At 45.0% G+C, this 27,721-nt stretch overlaps 1 protein-coding gene across 1 annotated transcript in view; it reads left to right on the plus strand.

Moving 5' to 3' along the window:
- The window catches only part of LOC139406057 (parathyroid hormone 2 receptor-like), a 107,354-nt gene that overhangs the window by 41,198 nt on the left and 38,435 nt on the right, over positions 1–27,721 (plus strand). The window contains exon 7 of the mRNA XM_071148520.1: positions 11,267–11,420. Coding sequence (XP_071004621.1) covers positions 11,267–11,420 — 154 coding nt within the window. The remainder of the gene's footprint in view (positions 1–11,266; positions 11,421–27,721) is intronic.

Genomic DNA, 27,721 nt, shown 5'->3' on the forward strand with positions numbered 1-27,721 from the left:
TTTATCGATGGTGGTTATGATATCATTTAGGACCTTTAGCGTGGCTGAGGTGCACCCGTGACCTCCTCGGAAAACAGATTGCATAGCGGAGAATATACGGTGGGATTCGAAATGGTCGGTGATCTGTTTGTTCACTTGGCTTTCGAAGACTTTAGAAAGGCAGGGCAGGATGGATATAGGTCTGTAATAGTTTGGGTCAAGAGTGTCTCACCCTTTGAAGAGGGGGATGACCACAGCTGCTTTCCAATATTAAGGAATCTCAAACGATATGAAAAAGAGGTTGAACAGACTAGTAATAGGGGTTGCAACAATGGCGATGGATAATTTTAGGAAGAGAGGGTCCAGATTGTCTAGCCCAGCTGATTTGTAGGGATCCAGATTTTGCAGCTCTTTCAGAAGATCAGCTGTCTGGATTTGGGTGAAGGAGAAGCAGGTGAGGGCTTGGGCCAGTTGCTGCGGGGGGTTCAGAGCAGTTGGCCGGGGTTGCGGTAGCCAGGTGGAAAGCATGGCCAGCCGTAGAGGAATGCTCATTGAAATTCTCGATTATCATGGATTTATCAGTGGTGACAGTGTTTCCTATTCTCAGTGCACTGGGCAGCTAGGAGGAGGTACTCTTATTCTCCATGGACTTTACAGTGTCCCAAAACCTTTTGGAATTAGTGCTGCTGGATGCAAATGTAGTTTTAGTGCTGCTGGATGCAAGGCTAGTTTTAAAAAACTAGCCTTTGCTTTCCTAACTGACTCTGTGTATTGGTTCCTGACTTCCCTGAAAAGTTGCATATCGCGGGGACTATTCGAAGCTAGTGCAGTACGCCACAGGGTGTTTTTGTGTTGGTCAAGGGCAGTCAAGTCTGGAGTGAACCAAGGGCTATTTCTGTTCTTCGTTCTACATTTTTTGAAAGGGACATGCGTATTTAAGATGGTGAGGAAAGCACTTTTAAAGACCTACCAGGCATCCTCTACTGACGTGATGAGGTCAATATCCTTCCAGGATACCCAGGCCAGGTCGATTAGAAAGGCCTGCTCACAGAAGTATTTTAGGGAGCGCTTGACAGTGATGAGGGGTGATCGTTTGACCGCGGACCCATAACTGTCGTAGGCAATGAGGCAGTCATCACTGAGATCCTGGTTGAAAACAGCAGAGGTGTATTTTGAGGGCAAGTTGGTCAGGATGATATCTATGAGGGTGCCCATGTTTATGGATTTGGGGTTGTACCTGGTAGGTTCCTTGATTATTTGTGAGATTGAGGGCATCTATCTTAGATTTTAGGATGTCCGGGGTGTTAAGCATATCCCAATTTAGGTCACCTAGCAGCACAAACTCTGACGATGGATGGGGGGCAGGAGGCTTCTGATGGAGGCTTCTGATGTTAATATGCATGAAACCAAGGCATTTACAGTTGCAGAAGTCAACAAATGAGAGTGCCTGGGGACACACAGGGCCTAGGTTAACCTCTACATCACCAGAGGAACTGAGGAGGAGTAGGATGAGGGTACAGCTAAAGGCTATAAGAACTGGTCGTCTAGTGCTTTGGGAACAGAGAAAAAAAGGAGAAGATTTCTGGGCGTGGTAGAATATATTCAGGGCATAATGTACAGACAATGGTATGGTAGGGTGCGAGTACAGTGGGGGTAAACCTAGGCATTGAGTGATGATGAGAGAGGTTTCATCTCTGGAGGCGCCAGTTAAGCTAGGTACGGTCTCCGCATTTGTGGGGGGTTGGACAATGGGGCTATCTGAGGCATGTTGAGCAGGACTAGGGGCTCCGCAGTATAATAAAACAATGAGAGCTGCCCTAAACAACAGTATACAAGGCATAGTGACGTTAGAAAAAGGCATAAAGCAAACACAGGTGTTGATTGGGAGAGCTAAGACATCAGCGGATGAGACAACAACGGGTAAACAGCTAGGACAACAACAATGGGTAAATGGCGATGAATAGGCAGAGAGGGTCAGTTCGCTACACACAGGGCCTGAGTTTGAGGCTTGGCCGACAGATAAACAAAATTAACCGTGTTAATAAACAGTCCAGCAGGCATCAGCTGTTTAGCGGAGTGATCATTGGGTCCAATGAGCAGCAAAGATGAAACAGGGAGCTGTTCGGTAGTCGATTACTATGCAAGGCGAGCGGGGGACACAGCGTTCAGGAAGCTAGCAGGCCAGGGCTAGCAGATGGATCAACACCAACATCCAGCAGAGGCCCGGTTGAGAGCACCTAGGCCGAATTACGTCAGCAGACCATCAGACCAGTCGTGATGGATCGGTGGGACTCCGTGTCGACAAAGGGTCCAGGCAAATTGGCAAGAGAGGTTTTGTAGTTGGTGTACTTTGTTTGCTAGCAGGAAAGGGCCTAGCTCGAGGCTAACTGGAGGCTAGCTGGTGCATGCTTCTGGACAAGGGCATTAGCCACAATAGCCACGTGGTAGCAACTAGCTAGCTGCGAAGATCCGGCGTAATGGTCCAGAGCTTGTGGCAGGAATCCGGTGATGTTGTGGGAAAAAAGGCAGTCCGATATGCTCAGGGCAGATATCGTGCTGTGCAGACTGGCAGGTATCATCTGGGCTTTCTGGGCTAAAGCGGCTGGAGTCCAAGGTAAAGACTGCTAGCAGTGGCTAACAATGACAAAAAAATAGTAGACTATTAGCTGGCTAGCTTCTGATGGAGGTTCCAGTTAAGAGGTTCAAAAAATAGCAGATCTGTACCACATTGGATGAGGCAGGTTGCAGGAAGGTAAAAAAGAGATTGAAATATAATGAAATGTATACAAAACCCCCAGAAAAAGACAATATTTACATGGGACGAAAACAAACACGTCTTACTGCTTCGCCATCTTGGTAACATCTGAAATAATTACAATTTAGCATTAACACTGGAGTGATAGATGTGCAGATGATGATGTGTAAGTAGAGATACTGGGGTACAAAAGAGCAAAAAAATAAATAACAATATGGGGATGGGATAGTTGGGTGTGCTATTTACAGATGGGCTGTGTACAGCTGCAGCGATCGGTAAGCTGCTCTGACAGCTGATGCTTAAGGTTAGTGAGGGAGTGAGGTCTCCAGCTTCAGAGATTTTTTTCAATTTGTTCCAGTCATTGGCAGCAGAGAACTGGAAGGCATGGCGGCTTAAATAGGTGTTGATTTTGGGGATGACCAGTGAAATATACCTTCTGGATTGCGTGCTATGGGTGGGCGTTGCTATGGTGACCAGTTAGCTGAGATAGGGTGGAGCTTTACCTAGCAAAGACTTACAGATAGATGACCTGGAGCCAGTGGGTTTGGCGACAAATATGTAGCGAGGACCAGCCAACGAGAGCATACAGGTCGCAGTGGTGTTTAGTATATGGGGCTTTGGGGATGGCACTGTGAATGACTACATCCAATTTGCTGAGTAGAGTTTGAGGCTATTTTGTAAATTACATCGCCGAGTCAAGGATCGGTAGGATAGTCAGTTTTACGAGGGTATGTTACAAAAGGCGGCTTTGTTCCAAAATAGGAATACGGATTTAATTTTGGATTGGAGATGCTTAAAGTGAGTCTGGAAGGAGAGTTTACAGTATAACCAGACACCTAGGTATTTGTAGATGTCCACATATTCTAAGTCAGAACCATCCAGAGTAGTGATGCTAGGCGGGCGGGCAGGTGCGGGCAGCAATCGGTTGAAGAGCATGCATTTAGTGACACATATACAGTGTATATTTTATAAATAATTATGTGATTTTTACTCAGCAAAAGTAGTACCTGACGATGCACCAATGGCAAAAAACAACAACATAAACATACAATGGTAAAAGAAGAAGTACACAATACAAGGAAGCATAAGAACATAACACCCCCCCAAAGAAAAAATAGAGCATCTCCAGAATCAGTTTATTTAGTTGACTTGACAAGACGAACTGGCAACAGACAAACAGGGAACACAGGAATAAATACCCATGGACTAATGAGAAAAACAGGTGACACCTGGAGGTGGGTGGAGACAATAACAAAAACAGGTGAAACAGATCAGGGCGTGACAGGACTCTAGAAAGGACTCTAAGGACTCTAGAAATGGGGAAAGGACCAATGAAATGGGGGGAAAGTTTGCGGGATTTCACCCGGAGGGGCACGTCCCGAGTGGAAAACCATACCCGCTGTCCGATACGATAGTGGGAAGCCGGAGTCCGGTGGTGATCAGCTTGTCGACGATACCTGGAGATGGACTTGAGAAGAGCCGACAGCGGCGGATGAACATCTGGGCTGAAGGTATGTTGACCTCAACTTCTTGCTCTGGGAAGAGTGGAGGCTGATACCCCATGGAGCATTCGAAAGGGGAGAGTCCAGTGGCTGAGCAGGGAAGAGTGTTCCTGGCATATTCCACCCAGACCAGTTGCTGATTCCAGGTTACTGGCAACAAGACACCTGAGTGCCATCTCCATGTCTTGAATGACTCGCTCAGACTGGCCATTGGATTGGGGATGAAACCCGGAGGACAGGCTGGCCGACAACCCGATAAGGGTGCAGAACGCCTTCCAGAATCGGGACGGAAACTGAGGACCCCGATCCAAGACAATGTCGACCGTCTCCTTGACTGAAGGTAACTTAGGAAGAGGGATGAAATGGGCGGCCTTTGAGAACCTATCTACCACCGTCAGAATGGTAGTGTTGCCATCTGACAGAGGAAGTCCAGTGACAAAATCCAGGTAAATATGGGACCAGGGGTGATGAGGAACAGGGAGTGGCTGAAGGAGGCCAGACGGAGCTTGCCGCGGAGTCTTGCTTTGAGCACACACCATGCATCCGGTGACAAAGGCCGAGACATCAGGAGCCCATTCCTCTCTCTACTCTACTGAAAATCCCTTTGTTAACATTGAGAGAGAGTCTGGTGACATCAAAAGATGGGAAACAGAACCATATTTTGGTAATCCAACCAGTTGAAAATATGCATTGGGACTTAATGAATATGATGCCAGTTCAGTTGGCGTCTGAGACATGATTACTGATGATAGGACGACATAAACTGTATCTTGGAAAATCTACACATTGAATTGTTGTGCAATTTAAATGTTTAAATATGAAACTATTTGTGAAAAGATTAAATGTAATTTTTAGCTCCTAAATGAGAGAATTGGTTTTCATGAGTGAACTATGCTCAACTCAGTGGCCCTGCCCATGTGAACAGATACTGGTTGTAAACTATGAAACACGGCCCTCTCCCTCAATCCTATATAAGCCCTTGACGAAAATGTAACTTCCTGTTCCAAGGACATGTGGACTTGAGGTCCCCACGTTGAAAGGACAAAGACCACCTACAGAACTAAGCCAACCTCAGCAAGAACCTGACGAAATTAGCACTGAATTTCAATGTGAAGGTGACGACCTACACGCCGGAAGGATGAATTCCGACTATACCAGCCAGAATATAGCATGAGCTTAAAGTATGGCAACTTGGAATGAACTTTGAGCTCTTATTCACTAAAGAAGTGATACCTCCTAGCCATTGCGTTAGCGCAGCAACTGTAAACATGGGCTAGGAAAGGACGGATGAACGTATCCGGTCTAACACACACTACGTTACTACAACTTATCCAGTTTACCACCAGAGACGTTCTTCAGATGACCAGAGATCCATGCTGGACCACCCGGTCTTCCATCTATGAACAATCTACCGAAGCGCAGCTCAGAGTAAATATTTATTGCATTCTCCTTTTTCAAATGGGTGGTAATTTAGAATGCATAAGATACTGTATTTACGATAGCATAGCTTCTCCCTTTGTTACTCAGTCTTCCCGCTCTTTCACTCAAACCCAACCCCCCTCTCTTTGTGTAACCAGGAGTCATAGCTGTTGCATCCGCTAGGGACGTTTTCCTTGATGACATAATTTGTAATCAATGTATTCTGTGTATATGTAATTCTGTGTGATTATTTGGGTATTTAGTAAATAAATAATTTAACCAAATTTTGTATTGCTGATTCAACTTGTTAGCCAGGGTTCGTGAAGATAACCAATAATTTACAACTTTCAGATGAGACTAAATAAGGTGACGATTAAATATTGACTGCCACTGATGTAAAAGATTACTAGGTCTTTAAGTGTTTATTCGGAAGATTACAGCTCTATAAACATTATTGTCCTTCTTTTCCACAAAGAAGAACCTTGTGCCGGCAGGAGAGGCAGAAGGGCGAATGCTCCCAGCCGCCAGAGAGTCCTCAATGTACTCCTCCATGGCCTTGGTCTCAGGGTCAGACAGGGAATATAGCTGACCTCGAGGCGGTGTGGTGCCCGGGAGGAGGTCAATAGCACAATCGTAAGGACGATGTGGAGGAAGGGATTTAGCACAAGCCTTGCTGAAAACCTTCAGCTGGTCATGATACTCTGCTGGAACGGCAGAGAGATCTGAGGCCGTACTTAATCCTGGAGGTAGATGTTCTAGGGAAGGCAGCGCCAGTCTTAGGCAGTGTGAATGGCAGAACGGACTCCAACCCAGGATTGAACCCGTGGTACAGTCAATATTGGGGTTGTGCTTCTGGAGCCAAGAAAATCCCAAAACAACAGGGATGTGAGGGGACACAATGAGGAGAAGCTGTATTGACTCACTGGGATTACCGGATATCTGCAGATTAATGGGAACTGTGCTGTGCATGACTCTACCAATGGAGCGGCCGTCCAATGCTCTGGCATCCATGGGAACAGAGAGGAGTTGAGTGTGAATACCTTGTTCCGATACCAGGGTAGCGTCCATGATTTCTCATCATCCCCAGAGTCAATGAGCACCCGAAGAGACTTTGACTGGTCTCCCCACAGCAGGATAACAACAAAAGGAGTACAGGTAATAGGAATTAGAGGATTCCCAGTCTGGCTCACCAGTGTACTTGTACCTGCTACCTGGGCAGGTAGCTATGAAATGCCCCGCAGCACCATAATACAGACAACTGTTGGAGCTTAGCTTATGTGAACATTCCCTAGGCGATAATCTAGCTCTGCCCAGTTGCATCGGTTCCGTTGTATCTGACTCACCTGCCGCTTATGATTCTCGAGGAAACTCAGGTGGCTTCGGGTCTTCTAGGAAATACAGCCTTCGGGGACTTCCGGATTCCCTTGGAGATGAACGAACAGCAGCGGATGAACGAGTGTGCCTTGACGTAATTCAAATCATTTTCGTGCCGCCTCTCTCCCGGATACCGGAGAATCGAACACCTTCCTCACCTCTGCCATGAAATTCTCCAGATGATGACAAATGGCAGCTTGTTGTTCCCAAACTGCCGTAGCCCAGGGGAGCGCCCCTCCTGACATTAGCGTAATAATATACACTATCTTCGAACGGTCCGAAGGGAATGAAGATAACTGTAGCTCAAAAATAAGGGAGCACAGAGAAAGAAAACCCCGGCAGGTTGGGAGGTCTCAGAGGTGGCGGGCTGTCTATGAGCTAACTCACTGATTTGCTCTATAATAGCCTTGAACCCTTGGTCATGGCGTCCCGTCAGGGAACGAAGCCCTTCCAAAAGGTTCTGCAGTAGCTCCTCCACCATGCTTCCCAATGGTGACTCCCTGCAAGGGAGTTGGTCCAAGTCTGCTGGGTCTGTCATGGCGAGTTCGTACTATAAGGGCACAGGGCGAGACCCAGATGAGGGTAGCTAAACCTGTAACACGACTAGCCATCACATGATAGAGTAGGTTGCTAGCTTGGTGCATGCCAGCTAGTAGTAAAGTTACAACAGGGCAGCTAAGTTACCTTCAACCACAACTATGGATTCTGACAGGAAATTGGTCTTGAGTCATGACCTATCAGAACTGTATATTGTATAAATATACCTTTGCCTATCATAACTATTCCCCCCCCCCCCCCCCCCACCCCCAACCCCCCCTTTATTTGTAGCCATTGGTGGAGCATCAGGTACTGTCTAGTAATGTGGCCAGCTTTTGGGGAGTAACAAGTAATTTACAAACATTTATAATGTATATTTTATAGTGCACACTTTAGATTAGGGACTGAAAATAGTTGATTCATAATTAGTAAATGGTTTAAAAGGATCTACATTAATAATCAACTGAGGTATTATTAGTAAGTGCATGTACTATAAATACACTCATTAACAATGAATAACTATACCATTCATGACATATATGAATATGGCAACAAAACCCATATAAATAATCTGATGAGTTGACAATAACTATTTTATAACTCTTATAAATACATTAGTACTACATTATTAATCATTTATGAATTAGTTATTAATGTTCATATAAATCATTAATTATCATTTAAAATAGTGTTTGTAGATGTATAAAATTATAATTACAAATGTAGGAATAATGATTAATAAATGGTAAGTAAACACTTTACAAACTATTTATAAATGGTTTATACAGGGACCTTAATATAAAGTGTTACCTGCTGTCAAAGGTTAACTAATGCAGGGGTTCCCAAACGTTTTCAATCAGGCCCCAATTCCAGCATTGGGGAACATCCCGCGCCACGTCTATTTCTATGGGCACAGGTCCTGACACAAACTTTTCACATCCCTCTTGTTGGTGAAGATAAAATTCAACACATTTTGTAATGGGGTGCAGAGAAAACTTCACAGTTTTAAAGCTAATTTTAGTGAATCAAACATTACAAGAGAGAAGAGTGGATTAACTTTTTCAATGCAAGTTAGGGATACCATTTCATATTGGATTTATTATCCACAAAAAGGTAAGACGTGTTTTTAATTATGGTGCTGCTCTGCACACACAAGCTGTTAGCTAGCTCTGGTCCAATGTTAACCTCTCTGGGATATTCGGGACGGTAGCGTCCCACCTCAACAACAGCCATTGAAAGTGCAGGGCGACAAATTCAAAACAACAGAAATCCCATAATTAAAATTCCTCAAACATACAAGTATTTCACAGATAAACTTGTTGTAAATCCAGCCACAGTGTCCGGTTTCAAAAAGGCTTTACGACGAAAGCACACCAAACAATTATGTGAAGAGGTATTTATGACTGTCATAAACCAACCCCCCAGGCTAAAGTCATGACATATGTTAGGTCAGTACCTAGTCACAGAAAAACACAGCCATTTTTCCAGCCAAAGAAAGAAGAAAAGCAGAAATAGAGATAAAATGAATCACTAACCTTTGATGATCTTCATCAGATGACACTCATAGGACTTCATGTTACACACTACATGTATGTTTTGTTTGATAAAGTTCATATTTATATCCAAAAATCTCAGTTTACATTGGCGCGTTATGTTCAGTAGTTCCAAAACATCTGGTGATTTTGTAGAGAGCCACATCAATTTACAGAAATACTCATAATAAACCTTGCTAAAAGATACAAGTGTTATGCATGGTATTTTAGATCCACTTCTTCTTAATGCAACTGTGTCAGATTTCAAAAAAGCTTTACCGAAAAAGCACACCATTCAATAATCTGAGTACAGCGCTCAGACAACAAAGCAAGCCATACAGATATCCGCCATGTTGTGGAGTCGACAAAGTCAGAAATAGCACTATAAATATTAACTTACCTTTGATGATCTTCATCAGAATGCACTCCCAGGAATCCTAGTTCCACAATAAATGTTTGATTTGTTCAACAACGTCCATTATTTATGTCCAAATACCTCCTTTTTGTTCGCGCGTTTAGCCCAGTAATCCAAATTCATGAGGCGCGAGCAGACGAAAAGTCAAAAAGTTCCGTTACAGTCCATAGAAACATGTCAATGTATAGAATCAATCTTTAGGATGTTTTTATCATAAATCTTCAATAATGTTCCAACAGGAGAATTCCTTTGTCTTCAGAAATGCAATGGAACGCAAGCAAACTCTCACGTGAACGCGCATGGTCAGCTCATGGCACTCTGGCAGACCTCTGACTCATTCAGCTCCCATTCCCCCCTCCTTCACAGTAGAAGCATCAAACAAGGTTCTAAAGACTGTTAACATCTAGTGGAAGCCTTAGGAAGTGCAATATGACTCCATAGACACTATCTTGGATAGTCAAAGAGTTGAAAAACCTCAGATTTCCCACTTCCTGGTTGGATTTTTCTCAGGTTTTTGCCTGCCATGTGAGTTATGTTATACTCACAGACATCATTCAAACAGTTTTAGAAACTTCCGAGTGTTTTCTATCCAAATCTACTAATTGCATCCATATTCCAGCTTTTAGGACTGAGGAGCAGGCAGTTTACTCTGGGCACATTTTTATCCAAGCAACTGAATACTGCCCCCCTGTCCCAAAGAAGTTAAGCCAACTCTGAAGTTAAAAGACGTTCAAAGTTCCTCCATAGGTATAATTCATCACAAGATGCCCAGCGCTTCAAGCCAAGCCTCCTCCTCCACCCTCACTCAATCTCTCCCCCCTCACTTCCTCTCTCCCCCCTCACTCCCTTTCTCCCCAACCTACACTTGTCTTAAACAACTTGCTGAGACATAGCTTGCCCGCCCCATAGCAAGCTGTTCTGTCCGCATTGCGTGATTGGTGAAGTAATTTACTGTTGCACTAAATGTAAAAACAAACACGATTTCAGAGGTTTAAAAAGAAACAGGAAGGATCAGAATAAACCAGTACTTTTTGGGGGTTTCTAATCGGTTCAGAAATGTATTTTGCTCGTCGAAACAGTGGAATGGAATTTAAAAAATAATCGTTCTGTTCATAAGGAAACAATTTGAAAATAATTTCTGTTCCAACCATCCCCTGACTGTAACGGATGACATTTAGTAAGTCACTTACCCAACCCTGATCAAGTCATCACTGTTAGCAGCCAATGAGCAACAGTAATGTGTCCCTTTCTTTTCAAATGGCTTGGCATTACTGGAACGTGGGCTGGCAGGGAAGCCATTTAGAGAAATGTCACATTGTAATGTTTCCGCTGTCTCCCACTGTGATAGACATGTCTATAGTGTTTCTTGGGCTCTGTTATTTCCATTTAGACTCTAGCTTCCTCTGGCACCTAACAGACCTTTTGCAGACGCTGAAAATGTGAGTGTTGCGTCTCAACATCTGAGACAGTATAGGCCTCCCTGATACAAGGAAATCACAGAACCTGTTCTCTCTACAGAAGAAGGGAACTTTTATAAAGTACCTGCAGTGAGAACAAGTAATTTTGGGGGGGAAGGATGAGTTTCAGACAGTGAAACCTTGGGCAATTCCAAAGCTTTATTGCGTTCCTATATTGTCATTTATTTATTAATCATTCTTCTTTCTCAATTGTTTTGAGTCTCTCTCTCTCCATCTCTTCCCCCTATCTCTCTCACTGTCTCTGTCTCCCTGTCTGTCTCTCTCTCTTTTTACAGATTGGTTGTAAAGTGACAGTGCTGCTGTTCATCTATTTCTTGGCGACTAACTACTACTGGATCCTAGTGGAGGGCCTGTACCTCCATAGTCTCATCTTCATGGCCTTCCTCTCTGACACAAAGTACCTGTGGGGTTTCACCCTCATTGGATGGGGTGAGTGTGTGTCATCATTTTATTTTAATTTACCTATGTCGCTACAGGTTATTCTTATTGAGATTAAAACTATTTTGCAAGAGAGACCTGTGTGTGAGGATATCATTGTAGGACTGCAGCGTTTATGCGATTTGATTGGGTTGGTGTGCATTCTAAAAACAAATGTAGTACCCAAATTGTTGTTTACTTCATTTCATCAAGAGCTTTGGTAATCATGCTGTAATATTTGTTATCTGAATGCCAGTACACATTGATAATGCACTCTGACACCAGAGACCTATACTACGTGCTTGGTTTGAGGAGTTAGCGTGTTAACTTTGATCAACTCTGAGTTCAACTCGGGATAACCAGAAGTGGAAAGAGTACTGAAGTATCCTACTTAAGTAGATGTACTGTTACTATAATAACATTTTACTAAAGTAGAAGGCAAACTAATGGTGTAAAAACTACTTAAGTAAAATGAAATTTGCTAAAAAAAAGTACGCAGAGTAAAAATAATGTAGTTACTTTTGTATAAAATGTTTTACCTTCTCTGTTGTTGTTGTTCCACATGATCTTTTCCATGCAATAAATATAAAAAAGAAGAGAGGAAATACACTGAGTGTACAAAACATTAGGAAAACCTGCTCTTTCCATGACATAGTGTCACGACTTCCGCCGAAGTTGGTTCCTCTCCTTGTTCGGGCGGCTTTCGGTGGTCGGAGTCGCTGGTCTTCTAGCCATCATTGATCCACTTTTAATTTTCCATTTGTTTTGTCTTGTCTTCCCACACACCTGGTTTCAATTCCATCATTACATGTTGTGTATTTAACCCTCTGTTCCCCCCATATCCTTGTCCGGAATTGTTTATTGTAAGTGCTTGTGCACGTTATGTCTGGTGTGCGACAGGTTTTGAACCCATTGTGTTTGATTGTTTTGTTTACGGTGATTTTTATTATTAAACTGCGCCGTTGTAACACAGTTTTTGCTCTCCTGTGCCTGACTTCACTGCCGCCAGTACGCACCCCTTACACATAGACTGACCAGGTGAATCCAGGTGAAAGCTTTGTTCCCTTACATATGTCACCACCTGTTAAATCCACTTTAATCCGTGTAGATAACGAGGAGGAGACGGGTAAAAGAAGGATGTTAGCCTTGAAATTGAGACATGGATGCTGTACTTTATGTGTGCCATTCAGAGGGTGAATGGGAAGGACAAAATATTTAAGTGCCTTTGAATGGGGTATTGTAGTAGTTGCCAGGAGCAACAGTTTGAGTGTGTCAAGAACTGCAATGCTGCTGGGTTTTTCACACTCAACAGTTTTCACGTTCTGACCTTTTATTTCATTTGTTTTGTCTTTATTTAGTATGGTCAGGGCGTGAGTTGGGGTGGGCAGTCTGTTTGTTTTTATATGTTTGGTTTCTGTTTCGGCCTAGGATGGTTCTCAATCAGAGGCAGGTGTCAATAGTTGTCTCTGATTGAGAATCATACTTAGGTAGCCTGGGTTTCACTGTTGGTTTGTGGGTGTTTGTTTCCGTGTCTGTGTTTGTCGCCACACGGTACTTTTTCGGTTTCATTTCTTCAAGTTTATTTTGTTATTTTTGTATTCAGTGTTCAGTGCTTTTTTGATTAAAGTTATGGACACTTACAACGCTGCATTTTGGTCGGATCCTTACTCCTCTTCAGACGAAGAGAAACACCCACCAACCAAGGACCAAGCAGCGTGGTAAAGGACAGCAGCAGCAGCAGCATTAGGGAAATGGACTTGGGAGGAGATTTTGGACAGCAAAGGACCCTGGGAACACCCAGGGGAATATCGCTGCCCCAAAGCAGAGCTGGAGGCAGTGAAAGCAGAGAGACGGCATTATGAGGAAGCCCGAGAGGCAGCCCCAAAAATGTCTTGGGGGAGGGGGGGGGGGGCACACGGGGAGTGTGGTGAAGGCAGGTAGGAGACCTGCGCCAACTTCCCGTGCTTACCGGAGAGCGAGAGGGACCTGGCAGGCATTGTGTTATGCGGTGGAGCGCACGGTGTCCCCGGTGCGTGTGTATAGCCCGGTGCGCGGTACATTCCAGCTCCTCGTATCGGCCGGGCTAGAGTAGGCATCGAGTCAGTTGCCATGAAGCCGGCTCTACGCATCTGGTCTCCAGTGCGTCTCCTCGGGCCGGCGTACATGGCACCAGCCTTACGCATGGTGTCCCCGGTTCACCAGCACAGCCCAGTGCGGGCTATTCCACCTCGCCGCACTGGCATGGCTACCGGGAGCATTCAACCAGGTAAGGTTGGGCAGGCTCGGTGCTCAAGAGCTCCAGTGCGCCTGCACGGTCCGGTCTATCCAGTGCCACCTCCACGCACGCACCTCCGGTGGCAGCCCCCCGCACCAGGCTGTCTCTCCGTCTTCTGGCTACAGGTGTTCCCGCCTGCCCAGCGCCGCCGGAGTCTCCCGTCTGTCCAGCGCCGCCGGAGTCTCCCGTCTGTCCAGCGCCGCCGGAGTCTCCCGTCTGTCCAGCGCCGCCGGAGTCTCCCGTCTGTCCTGAGCCGCCGTAGTCTCCCGTCTGTCCTGAGCCGCCGGAGTCTCCCGTCTGTCCTGAGCCGCCGGAGGCTCCCGTCTGTCCTGAGCCGCCGGAGTCTCCCGTCTGTCCTAAGCTGCCGGAGCCGCCCGTCTGTCCGGAGCCGCCCGTCTGTACTGAGCCGCCGGAGCCGCCCATCTGGCCTGAGCCGCCGGAGCCGCCCGTCTGGCCTGAGCCGACGGAGTCGCCAGCCGCCTGTCCGGCTCCGCCGGAGTCTCCCACCTGTCGGGCGCCGCCGGAGTCTCACGTTCATTCGGGACCCGTGGCGTGGGTCCCCAGTCCAAGTTTTTCTATGTTTGGTTTCTGTTTTGGCCTAGGATGGTTCTCAATCAGAGGCAGGTGTCAATAGTTGTCTCTGATTGAGAATCATACTTAGGTAGCATGGGTTTCACTGTTGGTTTGTGGGTGTTTGTTTCCCGCCACACGGTACTGTTTCGGTTTCGTTTCTTCATGTTTCTTTTGTTATTTTTGTGTTCAGTGTTCAGTGCTTTTTTAAATTAAAGTTATGGACACTTACCACGCTGCATCTTGGTCCGATCCTTACTCCTCTTCAGATGAAGAGGAGATCTGCCGTTACAACAGTTTCCCATGTGTATCAAGAATGGTCCACCACCCATAGGACATCCAGCAAACTTGACACAGATGTGGTAAGCATTGGAATCAACAATCGCCAGCATCCCTGTAGAACGCTTTCGACACCTTGTAGACTCCATGATATTACTGCACTGTTGGAGCTAGAAACATAAGCATTTCACTGCACCTGGGATGACATCTGCAAATATGTGTACGCAACCAACACATTTGATTTGAGTACAATAGCCCAAACACAGACCTTACATACTTATTGTTCTCAGTAACTGAGAATGTAGTGAGTTTGTCAGATGTTCTCAGACCTAAAAAGATGCCTAATGTTGAGATGAATTCATATCTCGCTGTACCTATTATGTAAACTCACACAGTTATATGCAAGATTAATTCATTTAAACCAACCCATCTATTGTTCTCTCTCACTTCACACACACACAGACACACACACAATAACATTTGGATGAGGCGTAGACAAAACGTTACTTGTGTGAAATCAAAGAATAGCCCAATATCACATTCATTACATTCAATCACATAGAATGAATGTTTGCTGGGTAAAACGTTACTTTAACTGAGGCCTGAAGCCTAAACTTTACATAAGTATTCATAACACCTTTATGAAGCCGTTCTTGAAACCTTAATGAGAGTTGAAGTAGGCCTATCATTCATTACATTAACCTTCATGATTGATGTATTCATTCATCATCATCATGTATAATGACCATGATTTCATACATCATGATCTAACCAAATATAATTAGCTAAAAGAAGAATACAATTTGACCCAGATTCTATCGGAAACTTATTGAGACTTACTGAGGCTTTTAAATGAACGTTATCCTTATTTACACAGACAAAGTGCATAGCTAAAAATCCTAGGTCTCTCTAAATACTGTATGTCATGACCAAGCAAGCTAACATTAGCTAGCTAGTTCAATTACTGACGTGCTAGCCACAATAATGGCTATTATCATTGGTTGGTGGTTAGCCATGCAGCTAGTTAGCTAACTTAGCTGCAAGGATAGCTAGCTACTAACTGCTACAGCTTGCATTGCAGCTTGCATTGCATGACTACACACTCACCTCTCCAGTACTTAAAGGAGCCCTGGTCACTGAAATGCCGCCATAGATGCTTCTCTTCGTCTTCTTCAGAAGACGCAGACACTGGATAGCTCTACTCCGTCTCTATGTCTCTCTAACTAGCTAAATTATTTTTGTCTTTTTAAATATCTTCATTATCGTTCAGTTTGTGTGCACAGTTTGATTTGATTGGCCTGTTTTGCACGCCAATTGAGAAAATAAACACACTAATACACCAGAGTACATATCTGTAATATCTGAATAAGTACAAGGTTGTCTCTAGTTGTTACACAGGATTTAACTATTTAAATTGAAGTGTAACTTTATAGTTACCTATGAGCAATTTCTATATATTTACTTATTACTCAGTACCAAGTGAAAATACTTACAAACAATTTTATTGCAATGTAAAATACCTTACAGGATTTGTATTGTTAGATTAATAATTTGATTAATTAGATTAAACAAAGATATTGTCCTACTCAATAACATAAAAATAACTATTCTAGTGTTGACTCAAATCTGTAGCCTATAGTATGGTGAGTAGCTTAGATAGCTAATTTAGAAAAATAGAATTGTATTTTTCTTCTCTTTTTAGCATTACAAGTAACAAGGGAAATTGACAACTCAGTCTCTGACTCTGTCTTCATCTGTTTCTTTTTTGTAAGCATTTTCCCATCCTGGAGTCTAAGAGTTTGTGGTAGAGAAGAACAATGTATGATGGTTTAGTATAGACACTACATTACCCCTAGTTATCATCATCATGATTTCTATAGTTTAGGCATATAGCTAGTTATTGTGTTATCCAGCTGGCAATAATAGTGCTTACTAACAATAAAAAGTTAGCTAGTGTTTAGCTACATTGAAAAGGAACTCATGTTACTCATAATGTGTTGACACAAGTAGGTAGCTAGCTAACATTGTTATGCCGGGTGTGTCTAAAGTAATACCCTGAGAACAAGGTTCAGGGAAGATAAGAACTAGATAGCCTAGTTGGTAGGCCCAATAAAAATGCAAGTGAACGTTTGCTAGCTAACCAACACTAGGCTAGCTAGCAAAGCTTCTTCTTCTTCTTTAAATTTGTATTGGCGGATCGCAACCGAGAGGTGCATACACCACCACCTACTGTACTGCAGTGTGAAGCAGGTCACGGCCTCCCTATTCATCAATTTCTCTTTTCTAGCACTCTGTTTCCGCCTACTGTTCTGGAATGTGAATTCATTACAATTAGTGACACAAAAAGGGAAGGGGAAAAGGATGGAGAAAGGGGAAGAAAAATGCCTTACCAACTAACCCTACTAAGGTCGATAACTAAGGTTGATGTCCTCACTCGCCTCGGAAATCTAATTAGATTAATACAACAATCCCCTTAGAAATCCGTCAGTTTTAGCTAGAGATGTTTTTTTTGCGTTGGATGCGTCTCAATCCACCTCATGCACCTATGTCTCATTTCCATTTCTCCGGTAAAAGTTGACAGAGCTACAGTAGAGAGGTGTTTATCAGACCATGACGCACTAATAGGCCCCATCTGTGGAAACGTGAGACTCTCACCTTCTTTTGCTCTAGGATGTGCACAAGACTCACTAGACTCGTTTGAAGGTCCTCCGGTACCATTTAAAAAAATGTATGGAAGTATATACAGTACAGAGACTGTTTAGTGCCAAATATGAGGGGTTAAATACAAAATAACAAATGTTTCCTGGTCTTTCTTACATCTCTCAGATATAGGACAGACACTTCAGAACAAACTTCCATTAGATTGTTTGGGGGGACTTTCAGGTATGTTATTCCATTTGTATGGGCTAATAGTGGTAAAGCCAAAAATAATTTTAGATTTTGGGGGGGGGATACTTCAAGGGGTCTTAAAATTCAAATTCAAATAGCTAAATGATCCTTGGTATGACTTCTTTAAAAAATCCATATAATTAGTAGACACCCCCCTCCCCCCACTACCACCACTACTCCTCCGGCTTAGGCAGAGTTTATATTCTTATGGGTTAAAACCTCACCACTATTTCACTACTTGGCCCTATCTGATCATACACCAGGCTGGCAGCCTGGGAGGATGGGACACTGTCGTTCAACACACCTTGTAACTCTTCTGCAGTAAAATCTTTTACACCTAAGTACCTCCCTGCAGCTGCCACCACAACATATATTTTCTGTGATTTACGTTCCATTTCATTGGTACAGTTGATAACCATGGTTGTGAATGCTAAGAAACCAACCTTAGTGAAGAATGTTATTCCTATCACTCTCTATTGGCCTCGGCCTACTCATTGGTAGTCTCTTAGGATCCATCGCCCTGGACACATCTTCATCTTTCATCAATTTTTCCGCTTTCTTACAGTTTTCTTCCGAGCTACTGAAATATGGTTTTCAATTTCTGTGCCTGACGCCTATTAACCTCCCATCCTTGTCCTCTATATTTTGACTCCAGCTACCTATGCTAAATCGTCCAGCAGAATTAATGTATACAAGAAAGCAAAATCTGCTTTCTCTCTCCTGTGTTGACGTTTTTGACCTACAACACTGTCTCTTTCAAGGCAATCTTTCATGTCTGGATTTTGCCCACTGACCATCTCGACCCAACCTTCACTGACCTTCTCACCTTTGCATGATCTGTGTCAATACATGGGGGCATGTTCGAGGTCATCGTTATTTTGAGTGTGTTGCGCAGGTCTTGAAATGATGTATATAAACCCTGGATTACTGATGCTATAGATACAGTAAAGAGGACAGTCAAACTCGACCAAAGCAATCGATTTGCAATGGAAATGTGTGGGCCGTTGGGGAAAGATCCCGAATATCCTCATTGCCCCCCAGCAGAATTAGCCTACATTTTGGCTACTATTTCTGTGTATTTCACACTATGTTGAGGTAAAAATCTGAGTATAACGCTTGTATGGATGTTAACCCCAACACATATTCATGTTCATGTCACTTTAAACCTTAAACCTTAAAAAATTACTTTGAAACGACTATGATGACCATCTATTCTAACCAGAATATATGAACGGGAGTAAGCATTTAACAGTCACTTTTTCTAAACCTGAAAAGGGACAACTTCGAAATGTTATGCCGTGAAAACAGCCAAATATATCAAAATTGGACTTGAGTAACCACATTGTGGACCTGTTACAATAGATATCATGACGGATTTGACGAATATCCACTTTGTTAGATTAGACATGTTGAATGTGCATTTCATGTTGAATGTGCGTTCCATTGACCCCTTTACTGCATCTATGTATTGGCCATTGAGGGGCTTTGAAGCCACCGGTCGGCCATATTGGCACTCCCCAGTAGCAGCAGTCCTCCATAGGAATGAATGGAATTCTACAATATTTCAGTTGAATGTTTCAATATTTCAGTTGAATGTTTTTTCTTGTAGTGGGGACAGTAACGTTAGTAATCTTAACAATATATTCTTTAAAGGTGCACTATGAAGAAATTGCTCTGCCATTTCCTAGTTGCTAAAATGTTGACCTTTTACTGCAGTGGGATAGATCAGGTTCACACAGAGTGTTTCTTGTTAGTCTTAAACAAATCTACTTTGAAACAAAATTATACACCTCACACATGGTTATGGGTTTAGAAAAAATAAGACACCTGTTCGGGCGGTGTTTGGCGGTCAGCGTCACCGGTCATCTAGCCATCGTCGATCCAAATGTCATTTTCCATTTGTTTTGTCTTGTTTTCCAACACACCTGGTTTCCATTTCCCTCATTAAGTGTTGTGTATTTAACCCTCTGTTCCCCCCATGCCCTTGTGTGCAATTGTTTGTTTGTAAGTGCTTGTGCACTATGTTACTGGTGCTCGTCGGGTTTTGTACCTATGTAGGTCCTTTTTATTTGCCATTGGTTTTGAAGTTAAACTGCTCCGGCTATTACCTATTTCTGCTCTCCTGCGTCTGACTTCACTGCCACCAGTTCCGCAACCCTACTCATTAAAGGGTTTTCTTTATTTTTACTATTTTCTACATTGTACAGTAATAGTGAAGACATCAAAACTATGAAATAACACATATGGAATCATGTAGTAACCAAAAAAGTGTTAAACAAATCAAAATATATTTTATATTTGAGACTCTTCAAATAGCCACCCTTTGCCTTGATGACAGCTTTGCACACTCTTGGCATTCTCTCAACCATCTTCGTGAGGTAGTCACCTGGACTGCATTTAAGTTAACAGGTGTTACTAGTTAAAAGTTAATTTGTGGAATGTCTTTTCTTCTTAATGCGTTTGAGCCAATCAGTTGTGTTGTGACAAGGTGGTGGGGTATACAGTGAGGGAAAAAGTATTTGATCACCTGCTGATTTTGTACGTTTGCCCACTGACAAAGAAATTATCAGTCTATAATTTTAATGGTAGGTTTATTTGAACAGCGAGAGACAGAATAACAACAAACAAATCCAGAAAAACGCATGTCAAAAATGTTATAAATTGATTTGTATTTTAATGAGGCAAATAAGTATGTGATGTGCCTTTTTTTCTCCACACATAGTGTTGTGTGTTCCTTCCAAACAACACAACTTTAGTTTCATCTGTCCACAGAATATTTTGCCAGTAGCGCTGTGGAACATCCAGGTGCTCTTTTGCAAACTTCAGACATGCAGCAATGTTTTTTTGGACAGCAGTGGCTTCTTCCATGGTGTCCTCCCATGAACATCTTTCTTGTTTAGTGTTTTACGTATTGTAGACTTGTCAACAGAAATGTTAGCATCTTCCAGAGATTTTTGTAGGTCTTTAGCTGACACTCTAGGATTCGTCTTAACTGGCAAGTGTCTTCACTGACATTTTCAACCTCTCCCTGACCGAGTCTGTAATACCAACATGTTTCAAGCAGACCACCATAGTCCCTGTGCCCAAAAACACGAAGGTAACCTGCCTAAATGACTACCAACCCGTAGCACTCACATCTATGAAGTGCTTTGAAAGGCTGGTCATGGCTCACATCACACCATTATCCCATACCGCCCCAACTGATCCACAGATGATGCAATATCTATTGCACTCCGCACTGCCCTTTCCCACCTGGACAAAATTAACACCTGTGTGAGAATGCTATTCATTGACTACAGCTCAGCATTTAACATCATAGCGCCCTCAAAGCTCATCACTAAGCTAAGGCCCCTGGGACTAAACACCTCCATCTGCAACTGGATCCTGGACTTCCTGACAGGCCGCCCCCAGGTGGTAAGGGTAGGAAACAATACATCCGCCACGCTGATCCTCAACACGGGGGCCCCTAAGGGGTACGTGCCCAGTCCCCTACTATACTCCCTGTTCACTCATGACTGCACGTTTTCTGATGACACAACAGTGGTAGGCCTGATCACTGACAACGACGAGACAGCCTATTGTATAGGGAGGAGGTCAGATACCTGACGGTGTGGTGCAAGGTCAACACCCTCTCCCTCCATGTGATCAAGATAAAGAAGATGATTGTGGACTACAGGACGGGGCTGTAGTGGAGCAGGTTGAGAGCTTTACGTTCCTTGGCGTCCCCATAACCAACAAACTTGTAACGGTTTTCTGTATGAGAAGGAGAGTCGGACCAAAATGCGGCGTGTAGATTGCGATCCATGTTTATTGTGACTATAGCAACACGAATCTAAATACAAACAGTGCAAAATAATAAACGTAATGAAAACCGAAACAGCCTAAACTGGTGCAAACTAACACTAAGGACAATCACCCACCAACACACAGTGAAACCCAGGCTACCTAAATATGGTTCCCAATCAGAGACAATGACTAACACCTGCCTCTGATTGAGAACCATATCAGGCCAGACATAGAAATAGACAAACAAGACATCCAACATAGAATGCCCACCCAGTTCACGTCCTGACCAACACTAAAACAAGGAAAACACACATGAACGATGGTCAGAACGTGACAGTACCCCCCCTCCAAGGTGCGGACTCCGGACGCACAACTTAAACCTATGGGGGAGGGTGTGGGTGGGCATCTGTCCGCGGTGGCGGCTCTGGCGCTGGACGTGGACCCCACTCCATAACAGTTTTAGTCCACCTCCTTAGCGTCCCTAGATAGGTTACCCTCCTTAAAGACCGCTCGGGACAGAGGGGCAGCTCGGGACAGAGGTAGCTCGGGACTGATGGGTAGCTCAGCACTGAGAGGAAGCTCAGCACTGAGAGGAAGCTCAGCACTGAGAGGAAGCTCAGGCAGGTGGTTGGATCCGGCAGATCCTGGCTGGCTGGCGGTTCTGGAAGATCCTGGTCGACTGGCGGATCTGGAAGAGTCTGGTCGACTGGCAGATCTGGAAGAGTCTGGTCGACTGGCAGATCTGGAAGAGTCTGGTCGACTGGCAGATCTGGAAGAGTCTGGTCGACTGGCAGATCTGGAAGAGTCTGGTCGACTGGCAGATCTGGAAGATTCTGGTCGACTGGCAGATCTGGAAGAGTCTGGTCGACTGGCAGATCTGGAAGAGTCTGGTCGACTGGCAGATCTGGAAGAGTCTGGTCGACTGGCAGATCTGGAAGAGTCTGGTCGACTGGCAGATCTGGAAGAGTCTGGTCGACTGGCAGATCTGGAAGAGTCTGGTCGACCGGCAGATCTGGAAGAGTCTGGTCGACCGGCAGATCTGGAAGAGTCTGGTCGACTGGCAGATCTGGAAGAGTCTGGTCGACTGGCAGATCTGGAAGAGTCTGGTCGACTGGCTGCTCTGGCTGCTCCATGCTGACTGGCTGCTCCATGATGACTGGCAGCTCTGGCTGCTCCATGCTGACTGGCTGCTCCATGCTGACGGGCAGCTCTGGCTGCTCCATGCTGACTGGCTGCTCTGGCTGCTCCATGCTGACGGGCAGCTCTGGCTGCTCCATGCTGACTGGCTGCTCTGGCTGCTCCATGCTGACTGGCTGCTCCATGCTGACTGGCGGCCCTGGCTGCTCCATGCTGACTGGCGGCCCTGGCTGCTCCATGCTGACTGGCGGCCCTGGCTGCTCCATGCTGACTGGCGGCCCTGGCTGCTCCATGCTGACTGGCGGCCCTGGCTGCTCCATACTGACTGGCGGCCCTGGCTGCTCCATGCTAACTGGCAGCTCTGACGGCTCCTTGCAGACTGGCAGCTCTGGCGGCTCCTTGCAGACTGGCAGCTTTGGCGGCATCCTGCAGAAAGGCAGCTCTGGCGGCTCCTTGCAGACTGGCAGGTCCTTGCAGACTGGCAGCTCTATGCAGACTGGCAGCTCCTTGCAGACTGGCAGCTCCTTGCAGACTGGCAGCTCCTTGCAGACTGGCAGCTCCTTGCAGACTGGCAGCTCCATGCAGACTGGCAGCTCTATGCAGACTGGCAGTTCTGAACAGGCGGGAGACTCCGGCAGCGCTGTAGAGAAGGAAGGCTCTGGCAGCGCTGGACAGGCGAGGCGCACTGTAGGCCTGATGCGTGGTGCTGGCACTGGTGGTACTGGGCCGAGGACACGCACAGGAAGCCTGGTGCGGGGAGCTGCTACCGGAGGGCTGGGGTGTGGAGGTGGTACTGGAAAAACTGGACCGTGCAGGCGCACTGGAGCTCTTGAGCACCGAGCCTGCCCAACCTTACCTGGTTGAATGCTCACGGTCGCCCTGCCAGTGCGGCGAGGTGGAATAGCCCGCACTGGGCTATGCAGGCGAACCGGAGACACCGAGCGCAAGGCTGGTGCCATGTAAGCCGGCCCAAGGAGACGCACTGGGGACCAGCTGCGTAGAGCCGGCTTCATGGCATTAGGCTCGATGCTCAATCTAGCCCGGCCGACACGCGGAGCTGGAATATACCGCACCGGGCCATGCACCCGCACTGGAGACACAGTGCGCACCACTGCATAACACGGTGCCTGTCCGAGGTCTCCTACCTGACGTAGCCATACTCCCTGTTAGCCCCCCCCCAAGAAATTTTTGGGGCTGCCTCTCAGGCCGCTACGTCGTGCTGCCTCCTCATATCTGCGCCTCTCAGCTTTCGCCGCCTCCAGTTCTTCTTTGGGGCGGCGATATTCTCCTGGCTGAGCCCAGGGTCCTCTTCCTTCTAATTCGTCCTCCCATGTCCATACCTCCTCTTTGGGCTGCTCCTGTTGCCTCTTCTCCTGCTGCACCTTTGGGCGGCTACACTCCCCTGGTTTAGCCCAGGGTCCTCTCCCGTCGAGGATTTCCTCCCATGTCCAGAAATCCTTATTGCGCGTCTCCTCGCGCTGCTCCTGCCTGTTGACACGCTGCTTGGTCCTTTTGTGGTGGGTGATTCTGTAACGGTTTTCTTGATGAGAAGGAGAGTCGGACCAAAATGCGGCGTGTAGATTGCGATCCATGTTTATTGTGACTATAGCAACACGAATCTAAATACAAACAGTGCAAAATAATAAACGTAATGAAAACCGAAACAGCCTAAACTGGTGCAAACTAACACTAAGGACAATCACCCACCAACACACAGTGAAACCCAGGCTACCTAAATATGGTTCCCAATCAGAGACAATGACTAACACCTGCCTCTGATTGAGAACCATATCAGGCCAGACATAGAAATAGACAAACAAGACATCCAACATAGAATGCCCACCCAGTTCACGTCCTGACCAACACTAAAACAAGGAAAACACACACGAACGATGGTCAGAACGTGACAAAACTAACATGGTCCAAGCACACCAAGACAGTCCTGAAGAGGGCATGACAAAACCTATTCCCCCTCAGGAGACTGGAAAGATTTGGCATGGGTCCTCAGATGCATCCTGACGGGTTGCATGACTGCCTGGTATGGAAACTGCCTGGCCTCTGACCGCAAGGCACGGCAGAAGGTAGTGCGTACGGCCCAGTACATCACCGGGGCCAAGCTTCCTGCCATCCAGGACTCCTACACCAGGCGGTGTCAGCCCAAAAAATTGTCAAAGACTCCAGCCACCCTAGTCATAGACCGTTCTCTCTGCTACCGCATGGCAAGCGATACCGGAGCACCAAGTCTAGGTCCAAGAGGCTTCTAAACAGCTTCTACCCCCAAGCCAGAAGACTCCTGAACATCTAATCAAATGGCTACCCAGACTTTTTGCAGTGTCCCAATCCCCTCTTCTATGCTGCTGCTACTCTCTGTTATTATCTATGCATAGTCACTTTAATAACTCTACCTACATGTACATATTACCTCAATTACCGACTAACCGGTGCCCCTGCACATTGACTCTGTACCGTACCCCCTGTATATAGCCTCGCTATTGTTATTTTACTGCTGCTCTTTAATTATGTAACTTTTTTTGTTATTTTCTTAACTTAAAACTTAATTGTTGGTTTATGGCTTGTAAGTAAGCATTTCACTGTAATCTGTTGTATTCGGCGCATATGACAATTTCATTTAATTTAATTTGATTTAATTTGATTTGAGTTTGGCATTCGGCTATTCACGTGCAACATGATTGCACAATTCCAAGCCTGATAGAGTTAGCGGAAGACAGACGAGCAGTATCCACCGTCGAGATACGGAGCTGGCTAGCTTTAGAAGACGCTGAGTAGATCTAGCTTGCATCGTAGTATACCCCTCCCAAACGATTTACCAGTGACAGCGTGGTTCAAGCAGAGTTGAATTGAACCACACTCAAGTCCACCATGACAACCCATAAAATAACATGCAATTTTGGATGATGGTTATTTGTCAGCCAAATGACTGCGGTCCCCATAATAACCTTTTTTTTAAATACTGGTAACCAAAGACTTGTTTGCTGCAACACTGTGCTTGTTTCAGCCAAGAGCAACAAAGTTTAGTCAAGTTGTAGAGCCCATGTTACAGCAGAAACAGACTCAACCGCATAAATGCCCGGCAGTCCTGTCTACAGTCAGCTGTTCGTTCCACGCAACAACAAAAAAGGGTCATGACAGTCTTAAGCTGTCGGTTAAATAAAACACTCACTCCCTGCACTTTCCTCACCTAAGGGAATCATCAGGGAATGTTTATTTTTTTTGTGTCAGTGGGAATGACGTCGGGTCCGGGAGCCGCTACAGGTTCTTATGCCTCAGCCAGATCGCCAGGCTCCCCTGCCTCTGCCGGCTCGCCAGGCTCTCATGCCTCAGCCAGATCGCCAGGCTCCCCTGCCTCTGTCAGGTTCCCGCGGCCCAGCCAGCGACAGGCGCATCAGCAGGGGTGACCGTTCCGCTCCTGATCCCTGGGATCGTCATTTTGGTCAGCGTCCTACAACTGGAGCTGCGTGTAGGGCAGGGAGTACTGTCACGTGTGCTCCCTCTCCGGCCTCTAGGTCACCAGGCTGCTCGTTATGGAGCACACCTGTGCACCTGCGCGTCATTAGACTTAAATGGACTCCATCACCTCCCTGATTACCTCCCCTGATTATGTCACTCCCTTTGGTTCCTTCCCCCGGCGTCATTGTTTCTGTTCCAGTGTCATGTCTGTGCGTCATTCGTTTTTCCTTGTTTTGTATTACGTTGTGTTTATTTATTACAGCACTCACTCCCTGAACTTGCTTCCCAACTTTCAGCGCACATTGTAACAATAAACTACATTCATCTGACTGAATAAATGCTATAGGTCAAACGTAAACCAAAACAGACATAACCATTTTGAGAGTTTCGGCATCCCCACTCGGATATTTTAAGTACCTGTATTCTAACATAACTTTATGTGATTTATTAAGAGACTTATCGGGACTTATGAGCTGTTTATAGCGTCCACAGTCCAAGCTTTAATTTATAAAATCTATCTTAGCCAGAGATGTAAAGTTAAAACCTATGCATAATGCTATGTGTATAGTGTAAATCACATTTACCAACAGACCAATGCAATTTTTAACATATAATCAATCAAAGAGTTTACTCTTTAAATGAGGCATGCATTTACTCCAATCAACTAATACGTTGTATTAGTCACAAATGAATTGACACTTCCAGTGTACATGTAGTGGAGCATTCATTATAGTATAAGACAGAGTAAATAACTCTACTAATAAGACGTACGTGGTTCCAAGTTTTTTTTAATAATCTCCAAGTGAAAAAGTTTAATGTGTGTCTGTCTGCACACACATGGAGCTTGCAAACAAGTTCACAATTAGACTTAGACCTTTTATCCATGGAAAAAACAGAAACTCACCCCCAACATAAATTAACATGACTTTGCACATTTCTGGGGGAAGACAAAAGGCAGGACATCACACCCAGATTAAAATCGAATCAACTCAATTCAATTTGAATGTTACGGACAACAGAAATGTGCCTGAAAACCGAAAAACCCAACATACAATTTCAGCCCTGTCTCTCTGAAAATGCATCAACCGGAAAACATACAATGTAATAAGACATGTAAAAATGTACAGCTCTTTATGAACTCTTGAAACAATCCAAACACAACAGTTTCATTCACACAGTAACATTAATTTTGTTGATTCAAGTTTTCATCAGTCTTCACACTTCAGACGGTGGCCGTACTCCCAAGGTCTGTGGGAACGTTCTTCTCTGGAAAATGCCACTGTGGATGTGTGCTTCCCTCCTGTGATAGCAAACATAATATGGCCAGCCATTGGGACAATGCCATAAATTGTGATTGAATCATCACTCTGTGCTCCCACGCCAGCCTGTCGCCAACGCATCTGAATCACAGACTCCAAGGTCATCATCTCTCCCACTATGTGTGTGTTTTCCACCTGCCGATGACAAGTACTCATAACATAGATTCCCACTGAGTCCCCAGTACTATAGGATCAGGTCCTACTAGTTTCTCTATTGGAGTAAAGGTTGGACTCCATTTTAAGGGAAAAAGACATTCTGAGTAGAGTTACTATAACTGAGACAGGATGATTGTGGTTTTAATACTCTCCTCTACCACTCGGTTTCAGGTGTGCTGCTCAGATAGGTGTGTTGTGGCAATTATGGTTATAGTGGTTTTGGTTATTTAGCTTGAGGCAAACTTCTCTTTTCCGCCTGTCTCACGTTGCTGATTGGATATGAGACTATGAAGTTGGTTGGACGTGGTGTAGATCTTAAGAACTAATATTCCTTTCTATTTTTTTCAACATAATATTAAATAATTATCTTCATTTTATCCTTGGAACCACAATACCCACAGAACAAGGGGAGATGTTGAGAACCTTTCCCTGGC

This window comes from Oncorhynchus clarkii, chromosome 3 (assembly GCF_045791955.1).
Source record: "Oncorhynchus clarkii lewisi isolate Uvic-CL-2024 chromosome 3, UVic_Ocla_1.0, whole genome shotgun sequence".
NCBI lineage: Eukaryota > Metazoa > Chordata > Actinopteri > Salmoniformes > Salmonidae > Oncorhynchus > Oncorhynchus clarkii.